The 11,068-nt window shown below is 37.7% G+C and overlaps 1 protein-coding gene across 2 annotated transcripts in view; it reads right to left on the minus strand.

The window, feature by feature from the left end:
* WDR75 (WD repeat domain 75) overlaps nt 1-10,845 on the minus strand; it is a 30,423-nt gene extending 19,578 nt beyond the window's left edge. The window contains exons 1-4 of one of the 2 annotated variants that reach the window (XM_047084122.1): nt 10,760-10,845; nt 5,292-5,421; nt 2,487-2,552; nt 1,520-1,610 (exon numbers count right to left, since the gene is read on the minus strand). In XM_047084122.1, the coding sequence (XP_046940078.1) occupies nt 1,520-1,610; nt 2,487-2,552; nt 5,292-5,421; nt 10,760-10,845 (373 nt within the window). Of the gene's footprint in view, nt 1-1,519; nt 1,611-2,486; nt 2,553-4,926; nt 5,090-5,291; nt 5,422-10,759 lie in introns of those variants that run through there. The other variant, XM_047084123.1, reaches the window with a different exon arrangement.
* Nucleotides 10,846-11,068: the final 223 nt, after the last annotated feature.

An 11,068-nucleotide genomic window follows, 5' to 3' on the forward strand; every position in this document is an offset into this window, starting at 1 on the left:
GAGAGAATAAAACGGACCATCTCAACAGAATGCCAAGGTCTTTACTTTAGATCAGTATTCTACCCTGGTTTGCACACTGGACTTAAACTAGGGAATTTTCAAGTAAATAAGCCCCACCACAGAGAATCTTAAAATTTTAAATTCTTTGCAGTGATTCTAATGTACAGCCAGTGTTAAGAACTGCTGACTTCACTGATACGGATAACAAGTTTTGCTACAACTATTAGCAACTACTCTTGCAATTGAGAATCACAGTGTTAACATACAGAGTGGTTACCAACTGTGAGTGATGAGTATAAACACCCGGGGAAATATAAAAATGTAGATTCCTAGACTAAATCTCACAACTAGTGAATCAATGGTCAGTTAGGGAGATTAGGAACCTACATTTTTAGTAAGGATGTGAATACACCTTAAGAATCCACACACTTTTCTATAAAACAGAGCTTAAATACTGAAGAGTTTTATCTAAAATAGTCAACTAGGAGACTTAATTATTTTAAGAAATGTTGCCATTTCCAGAACATTTTTTGGAATACTTTAGAGGTTGTTTATGGGCTAACATAACTAAACTTACTGCTTTTATTCTTTCCCATTTTTGACAGATAAATATTAATCATTAACAGACTTCATTCACTAAATGATTTTTAGCTTAAAAACAGATTTAACTTTCACAGTTTTAATAAAAGTCCATGATAGAAAACAATCTGCCAATTTCTCCCAGCCAAAACAACACACAAAACCAATTCTCCCCTCAAAAAACCCTCCAAAAACAACAAAAATACACCGTGGAAAGGATTCACTTAGCTAATGAGCCATGAGCCTGTGTAGCAGACTGCTCAGTAATTACCTAAAAGCTGCTTTCATCTTTGAATTCTGTATACAGCTATACTTTAGAGAGAACACCAGAGGTGCAGCAACCTTCTTGAATTCTGATATTAGAAAAATTCTTTGGATATATCCCTCATGTCAATGTTCTGATGTATCAAATTCTCTGCTATAGGGTAATTATTTGTGACCACTAAAGATATTCCAGAAATTCATAAAATGCTCTGAAACATGGCAATTTCAATGAAATAATGTTCCAATGATAATAAAAATGTAATTAATAATTTAATCACACTATTAGCTCTTAATATCAAACTGTTTTCTATACCATTTCTGAACAGATTCAGGGTCAAAGGGGTGTTCAATAATGGGTAAAATTATAGAGATACTTAAGAATGACAGATTAAGTTCAGTAGAAAGATAAACTCTAGTCCACCTCTGCAACACAGCTTTGAACTCTGAGCTCTGCAGTCTATTATTACAACTATATATTCAGTAATCATTCCCTCACTATGTATTTCAGAACTGGTATGAGGCTTCCCCAAAATAAATGCAATAACAACAGAAGGAACTGAAATGCCAGCTCCAAAAACTGTTAACTTCAGACTAAAACCAAGATGTTAACTTTTGAAAAACTATGGAAACAGTAAACCCATGCTATATAAAACAAAATAAGTTAATTATACTATACCTGGTTTTTCTTTATTTATTATAACAAAGACAGAATCCTCAGCACTGGGTAGAGTAAAGAGGGCATGAAGTTTAAGCCCTACTATGAAAGTCTGAAAGATAAAAAGCACCATATTATTTATCACCTGTCCTCCCCACCCCCCAAACTTAGGTTCCATAAAAGGGCAGGGATTTTTTTTTTTTTAACCCATTTTGCTCACTGCTGTATCCCAACGTCAGAAGAGTATGTGGTGTATAGAATATACTCAATATGTATTTGTTGAATACATTTTCAGTTAATACATATAGATCCACATGTGTCTTTTAAATGGTACTATGGTATTCTAATGAATGAATATAAAATTTTAACTGACCTTAAGATCATATTCAATTTCTTTCTTCTGTAAACAATGCTGTAATAACTACACATACATGTCGTTATTTCAACAAGAAATTCCTAACAAGTGAGATTGCTGGAGTAAAGTTATTTTTTCATTATCAGTTGTACTCTGATTATGTACAAAAGTATCTGTTTCTCTGCACTTTACCTATTACTAGTGTGTTTTTTTTTTTTTTTTTTTTTTGCAGTCTCCAATTTGGAACTGATAGGGAAAAATGCTGTGTCGTTTTTTTATGAGATTAAACACCTCTTCACATTTACTGGCTATTTGTTATTTTTTTTCCTGGGAGTTACATAGTCTTACCCTATGCCAATTTTTTTCCCACTGAGTTATTAGTTTTTCCTTATTGATTTTGGGAATTTTCTGTATTTTAGGGATAATATCTCTTGTAAATATTTTCTTCCAATTTTATTACTCATCTTTTCATTGAAAGTTTAAAATTTTCAAACAGTCAAATTTCTTTTATGGTGTGACTTTTACAACTTGTTTAAAAGGCTCTTAGGCCTTCTAAAAAAAACAATGTGTCTGTCATTACATTATGTTGCCATTCCTTTCCAAAGGATAAAAATGGAAGATCAATCCACGTACCTTTATTAAAATGCCATCTACATAGTCCCACAGTTTAACTGTGCCATCAAAGGAACAAGAATACAACTAAAAGGGTAAAAATAAAAATAGTACAGAATTTATTACAAAATACAACTTCATTAAGATATTAAACAAATAATTAAGCAATACAGATGGCATTTTCTGTTCATTAAATCCTTAGCTTTAAAGAGGTAGAGTCACTTACTATTTTTTTTTTTAAATAGAAAACCTAATCAGAGCTCTGTGAGGGAATTTCAAGTTTTAATTAAAATGAGGGGGAAAAAGTCAATCCTCTATCTTCAAGAAGATGGTAAGTTCTTGAGCTACGAAAATACTTAAGAGCTTATCTAGAGCCCAGTCCTCTCTTATTGGCAAAACCACTTTCATCTTACATACATTAAAGGAGTGCTTCTCAAATGATCTGAGAATGTCCTCTTTAAAAAAAAAAAAAAAAAATCCAACACACTAAAGACCAATACTTTTGTAAAATACAATTAAGTTATCATGCACTCGAATGCTGTGGCAATGTCACAGTGCTCTACCGTTCTGGGTCATTCAATTTCCACACTTATCTCATTGCAGAATGTTAACCAACCATTTGTGGCACTGGTTTGTACACCACACTTTGGTAGCACCAGAAGGCCTTAATAGCATGTATTTGTCCCAGTGGACTTAATTTTACTAAGGCCACACTGGATTACTTGTTGCCATTACGGTGAAAATACATCACTTAGAACATTTATAAAGAATTTTAAGTTTTCTGAAAGCGGCAATTTTAAGATTTCTGCCAATGAGGACATGGAATCAGAGAACAGAAAATGGTATCATCTATTCAAGTAAAAGAATTATGTCATGTAGAAAATATACATCAAAATTACTACATATAAAGAAAGGATCATGAAAAAGGATTAGTAAAACATAACCAACCATACAATCACTGTCAAAACACAATGGTTAACACACAAATTCTATGACTCTGAAGTCCAGAGAATCTGCACTCCCCATCACCTCAACCAAACCTTTCAATAAAAGCATTCTCTAACTTTATTAACTTTCACTCACGTGAATATATTTTTATGCAATGATACATGGTTTTTGTTTGCCTACAAAAGGTAGTCATACTGACTTCACAAATTCCAGTTTTAATGAAAGGATACTGCTATGAAAAACATTCAAGTGCTACACATAACAATGAACTGTTCTGTTAAACCCCCAGAGGACAGCAAGTAAACTGTGCTTGCACTCTGCAGAAAAGCTACTTAACTTTGACTTTCATGTAGTAGCTCATTTAATTTTGGAAAAAAAAGATCCCTGTTACATTAGGCCCGACTTCTTTGTGATAACAACACAGTGAATGGCGATACAAATAAACCCATTCTTGTATTAAGCAATAACTTCCATGTTGGCAGTAAGTAATCTAGAAAAATGGAACTTGATCAAAAACTAGAGCAAGAGAGAGGGGTGCCTGGGTAGCTCAGTCAGTTAAGCATCCAACTCTTGATTTCAGCTCAGGTCATGATCTCATCATTTGAGAGATTGAGCCCTGCATCGAGCTCTACACTGACAGTGTGGACCCTGCTTGGGATTTTCTCTCTCCCTCTCCCTCTCACTGCCCCTTCCCCATTGATGCTCTTTCTCTCTCTCTCTAAAATAAATAATTAAAAAAACAAAACAAAGTAGAGCACGAGTCAACCATTTTTGAGCTGTCTTTAGTGGTTGCTGAAATTTAAGAACAGAATTAAAATGACATTATTTCTGAATTCTGAGCTGCTTTGTGGGGTGAGTGGGAAGGTCTGGACTAAATTAGATTCCCAAGTTTGCCCTGAAATTAACTGGTCCATCCACTGACTAATCCTTCTTGTCCAGCACTGGCCTTACGATAACATCTGCACCAACACTAAAGAGCCTCATCTGTAAAGGAAAAGATCTAAAACATCAATACCTCTTAGCCAGCATTTTGAAAAATGGGTTCCAGAAACCAAAGGGGTTAAGGACATTTAAGCTTGAGAAACACCAAACAGTATGCACCCTTTTTGGATATTTGTAATGCATATAAAAGGATTTGAAAAGATCTACAACCAAGAAATTATCTAACTGTGCCTAACCTTCAATTTCAGTAACTCACACAGCCAAGAATGTTTTCTTTCAAGCAACATCTATTACCATTCTCTGGAATAAATGGTTTTACAGAATACAGCATGGGCAATGTAGATCTAGGCTGTGACCCTATTTTAATAACTAAAAATGTTAAAAAGTACCCTGAATCAAAAAAATCAACATATAGGTTTCTGCTGCTACCTGAAAGTAGAGTATTTCTATGAAACCTTTCATAGAAAGGTGGAAATGGTGTAAAACAAAGAAGCAATTACCATTAATTTATACAAACAATTTTGAGCATTCCCACATCCAAAGAATAACCTCTCTTAGGCTCTTCTGATACCTTGGGATTCATCTTGCTAATGGATGTACAACATATATTGAGATAAAGCACAGATGATCATAGCTTAAAGCTGTGGTAGCTTGATGCTGAGCAGTTCCTGGGGAAGGAGCCTGGTGGGGCCACTCTCACTGCCAGGGGTGCGTGCTGCCTCTACATCACCCTGCTGCAAAATAAACACGGAATGCTATTTTTGATTTTCATCTTTTTTTTTTTTATAAAAACGAAGTAGCACAATATGAACTTTTGAAAAGCAAGGGATGCATGTATTTTTCTAATTGTAACTTGGTAAGTTTCCCAGCTAAAATCAAATCATAATTTTCTGGTAACAAAGCCAATATTACATTTAATTATAAATCATTTGACACCTGTAGATGATTGTTGGGGTTGAGCTGGATTCCAGTCACTAGATTTCTGTGCCCTTGCAATATGTGTACACATTCTTCTGTAGCTGTGCTATGAACTTTAACAAAGTCACCAGAGACACAGAAGATATACCTGGAAATAAGAAAAAAATAAATTTCGTGTATTCTGTATACAGCATAATCTTTTTTTTATAGTTCATGAAAAATCTTTTTCACTTGCAACAGAGTTTTCTTTTAAAACCAACAGTTTCAAAAAAAAAATAAAACCAACAGTTTCAAGAACTACATACTAAAAATTGTGTGCTATGTTCTCACTTACCACGCACCATTACTCTAACAGCATCTTCCCATGTCCCCCCTGCTCTCCATTGTTCACTGGGGACACCACCTTACAAACGCTAAGTCAAAGCTCTCTCTAGTTGGCAAGGCCTCTTTTATAGCAAAGTACAAAGACTTTGTGACAGTTCTTTCACTTGTTGCCGAAATGTTAGTTTTGTTTTTGTCTTTCTGGATTTGTGGCTTTCTTCAAAATAGGAGAGGCTACTAAATTACTAAAAGTAGTTAAGTGGGGGCAATATTTGACAATTTTCATTACCGATATAACCACAGAACAGAGCTCGTAGTATAGTAGTACAAACCTTCTAGTCTCTACAAAATAAAAAATGTTCTGTGCCTATTACATAGAACATTATACATGTTTAATAGGGTGTTTTTCCATGCAGTACAGAAGGTACAAACCACAGAATCTCCAGGCCAGATCTCTTCTCTGTGTTCCCAAAGCAACCTTACATGACTTGATCCTACTACTTTTCACACTGTGTTGCCATTACTTGTTTACAAATGTATCCCCCTTCCTTATTAGGCCATAAGCTCCCATCGGGCAAATGCCTTAATTTATCTTTGATTCCCAATGTGCAATCCAGTTTGTTGAACAGAACCCACTCAATTCTCAGAGATTTTGTAAACTATCTGGATAAAATGAACCAATAAAAAAAATTACAAGATAACAAAAGAGTAAATCTTCTAATGCTGACCAGGATCACGACTACCCTATTTTATCAATTCTAAGACACCTGCTTTTTCACATGTTCACCTCTCTGAAATCAGGACGCATTATTCTAAGTGCCAGGAGGCAATCATGAAATGACTTGTTTCACTGTCTAAAAGATTAAGCAAGTTCAAGCAACAAAACATCTGAGACATATGGTTACCCCTCTGGCTGGATCCTCCTCTTCATTCCCATGAGTACCTTAATTCAGAGTCTTAACATCTCCAGTCTGGACCTAAGGGCTTCTTACAGTCTCCAGGTGTGGCCCTTCAATTCATCTTTCCCACTCACACCAGATTAACTTTGCAAATTTGACATTACTTCTTTAAAGATAAAATTAAATTACAGTTTGTCAATGTTTTCCCACTGCCTTTGGGATATGATCTAAACTCCTAAGGCCTTTGGTGATTTGACCTGATCTAAGTGGAGCTACTTTGTCATTTTAAAACTGTCCTCTAGTCAAGAGGTTTACAACTCCACTACCCTCCCACTCCCCACAGACACACCCCATTATACCAAAAGGTTGGCTAGGCATTCCCTGAGATGGTGGTGGGTGAAGGGTACTATGTGCCAGGAAAACTCCCTGATTCTGATATGCTTTCCCAGAGAAAAGGAATTTCCTCTCTCCTTGCTCCTCCACAGAGAATGGCTTTAAATTTGAAAGCAAGCCCCCAAAAGAAACACTCTCTCCCTGCTTTTGTATACATCGCTGTCTACACAGAATATTCTTTCTTTCTGACTACTTCCTTAAGACAGATTCAGCACACGTGAAGCCTTCCTGCATTTTCTCATTCTAGAGCAGCACCACTCTTAATGTGCTTACACAAGATGGTAGGCTTAGCGCTGTAAGAGCACTGACCACACAGCATATTGAAGCCTTCCCTACTAGACTGTAAGCTCTTTGAGGGGAGGAAAGGTGTGTTTACTTATTATAAATAACAATAGAAATATAGTAGGTAGAAAAAGGACAGTTTTAAGAAGTCAAACAAATGGGTTTGAATGCCAGCTTTACCACATATGGGCTGAATGCTGGGAGAATTCTCTAAAACATCACTGTTCTCTGCTGTAAAAGGCAGGTAATGGTTTCTCACAGGGTTATTATGAGGACTAAAGGAAACAACACACGCAAATGCACCCTTAGCACACACAGTATGCTTAGCACACTCAAATGCTTTCATAAAATCAGAATACCTAAAACCCTGCAGACAGAAATGCATGTAAAGCATAGACCCCAATGCCTGCCACATATGATTCAATCAACTTTACTGAAATGAAGAAGTTAGGGATGCTTTCAAACAGGAACCAGAATTTAAATGAGGCTCCAAAGGATGCATAATTTAAGAGCTGGGAACGAAAAAGAATACCAACATAAACATAAGCTGGGAAATAATTAACACAGTACCTACAAGAGATAGGAAATGACCTAACAAGCAAAGTGTATATGATGGGTTATGTCAGGAAATAATTGGGTAAGGAGAGTCAAGCTAGATCAGGGAAAGTCATGAAAGCCAGAGAAAAGAGCTGTAGATAAGGAAGGCAACAGAAGATTAATAGGGTTCTGAGCAAGACTAGGAATAAGGGTGAGAGTTATGATAGTGACACTTAAGGAAAATTATTACAGCAATATACAGAATGGTCTGCAAAAGAGTAGAGTTGGACACTAGCTTTGTGGGAATTTAGGAATGTAAAAGACAAGAATGACCTACTTTTTAAATTTTCTATACCTTAGCAACCTAATGCTTAGCACCATGTAACAGTAGGAGCTAAAAGGATGTAATATAAACAGTGCTGGACTGGGAGTCAGTAATAACTGATACAGGAATACAAGCTACTCTCACGTATACCCACCTCTCGACTTGCCTCTTATAACAACCCCCTCAAGTAGGCAGAACAGAGTTTTTGTCTTAGTTCCAAGAGGACCCAATGAACAAGAGGAAACAGATAAAACTCCACGATTCTAGTCTTATTTACTATCTCAGCTTTCTTGATGACCTCCTTGAAGCAAAATACAAAATTACCTTATTCCTTTTTGTATAAATTAGCCAACACCTGTAGTACCTTTTAGATAACATCCAAAACCTTGATGAGTTCATTATGACCCTGTTCATTTGCTAGAGAGCTGATTTTAATTACTTTTTATATAGACACAAACAAAACCCAAACACTCCACATCTAAATCTTCACCAAATTCCCCAAACTTCAGTACTGATTTTCTACCTACTTATTAGGTCCACCTGGTCATTTCATAGGTACTTTAAACTCAACAGGTCCCAAAGTGAACTCGCTATCTCGTTAATCCTAAGTGCTGATTCACTCCAAAATTGTCTATTTTCTTCATCTTCAATATTATCTTGGTTTAGGCCAAAGTAATTTCTTGTCTGAATGCCTGCATTAGCCTTTTAAGCCATGGTCTGTACTCTTCCAGATTCTTCTCCCACCACTTCCCTATACTTTATGCTACAAACTATACTGACTTTACACACATCACACTACCTACCCCTCCCACCCTACCCCAGCAACTTCAAGCTGCGCACTTCGCCTGGATGCCTTCCCCCAATATCAGTGGTGGAACAAACTCCTGTTAGTCTTGCAAGGTCCCACTACTGAAGGGAAACTTTCACTATATAACTCCCTGCTCTATGCCATCTGTGTACCTCAAGTATGCTAAGTCAATCTACCTCTGATCTTGCCACTCTCCACCACTTATTACTTAGTTTTATGCATAGTCTTCGGATTAACATTCTTGAAGAAACACAATCATGTTACCTTCCACCGCCCTCCATCTAGGGAATAAAAAAAATAGTCTCTTTGGACCAAACAGCCAAGAACTGGCTTCACGTTCCTTTTTCAACCTCACTAGCTCTCTTCATATACTAGTCATATGAGCTAACTGTACCACAGTCTGTTCAATATATTTAGGTTTCTACTCTTCTTGCTTATACTGTGCCCACTATCTGGAATGCCTTCCATCCATATCCTCTAGTCAAAATACCATTCACCTATTTAGGCCTAGCCTAAATGTCATTTCCTCAGCAACCTGTCCATCCTCACCAGTCTGAAGTACTCTCTCTTTAGTAACTCCCAAGGAACCATAGTATGCAACATCTGTTACTAATTATTTTTTTCCTCACCAGACTGTAAAATCTTGAAAATAGGATCAATATTAAAATTATCTTAATTTTTATCATGTCAGCTTGTTATAAATAATACGTAGCTGACAAATACTTAAAAACGAATTGTAGGACTTGGTAAATGAAACACTGCATCTCATCCTAAGTTGTAGAAGCACTACACTGGAAAAAGAAACTGGATTCCTAGCTGTAAGCAGAACTTTGACACCTTGAAATCTCAGTTTCTTCCTGATTTATAAGATGAATATCAACAAAGCTCTCTTTCATGTAAAGACCAAGGATTCTTCTTTTTTTTTCTTGCCTCTACTGCTATTTATGAAAACTCCTTCAGTCATGCATGCATTCAACAACTCTCATATACCCATAAGCAAGACACTGTGGGGGATACAAACTTTCATAAGATATTACCGTTACTCTTCTAAGATAGAAAGGGGTAATTAACTAAGGGTCACTCTGTCCTTAAATGATTTGAAAACCTCTTTCTACGAGATGTCATTTGTAAATTATACTGACAATAGAGCAATGACAGCTGACACACACTGAGCCATTAAGTACCAGGCTTGTTTTACCTGATTTATATGTATTAAAGCACTTAACCCTCTCAACAACCCTAGGAATTGGATTACAAAAATATTATTCCTGTTTTAGGATGAGACTACTGAGGCAAAGATAAAGAACTTGCAAAGGTCACACAATGTAAGAACCGGGTTTTGAACCCAGGGAGTAGTTTGGTTTCCAGCTATACTGAACTCGCGAAAATAGACACCAGGGCTTTCATACGTAATCATTCCGCACAGACTCTAACATCAGTATCACGCATAGTTGCAATAAGGTTGCCAAAATACATCTTTAGGGGAAAGAAGAGTGTGGAGAAAATGGAAATCTTTGATCTTTCAGTAATTCAAAGTCACGACTCTTCCCGAAAAAACACTCATCGCAGTACTGCAAGGGCAGTGATGTACAGATCTTTGCCCGGACTTTCTCGCCGCCCCACGGCGGAGCTGATTCCAGGCACGTGGGCCCGCCCCCGGTCCCTCAACCACCTGCAGGTAAACTGTCCTGTAAAGAAGCCTCAGCCTGCAGTGCCACGGGACTAAGTGGTTTCTCACTCCTCTAAACAGCACTCAGGCAACGGTTCCCTTACGCGTGGCCTGGGGACTCCCGCACGCGCCCCCTTCCCAGAGCCCAGAACCGCCGGCTGGCGAGTCCGGACTGGCCTGACAGTTCTTTCCTCCCCCTCCCCGGGGACTCACGTCCCTCAGCCCGGCTGACAGTGCGCGGTGGCCCCATACTTAGAATCCGCAGAGAACACAGCTCTCCTAAAGTTCAACTCGCTGCCGCCGCAACGAACCACGCGGACACTCTCCTCCTCCACCATCTTCGCGCAGACGCAGGAACTCACGACCGCCTCAAGCCCCGAACTTCCTTGATGGAGGCCGGGCGCTAGGGCACGAGTCTCAGCCCACAAAAGGCGTGCACGGGCTTCTCTAGGCCTCAGTCTCTATGGTAGGACCCAGCGCCTGTGCCGCCATCTTTTTTGGGGGCAACTTTAAATTACAACACAGGTAGGAAAGGTGAGACAATGAATTTATATTAGACAT

This window comes from Lynx rufus, unplaced genomic scaffold (assembly GCF_022079265.1).
Source record: "Lynx rufus isolate CCGP_SWC_20201006 ecotype Redwood Valley unplaced genomic scaffold, mLynRuf1.p SCAF_2, whole genome shotgun sequence".
In the NCBI taxonomy this organism is placed as follows: domain Eukaryota; kingdom Metazoa; phylum Chordata; class Mammalia; order Carnivora; family Felidae; genus Lynx; species Lynx rufus.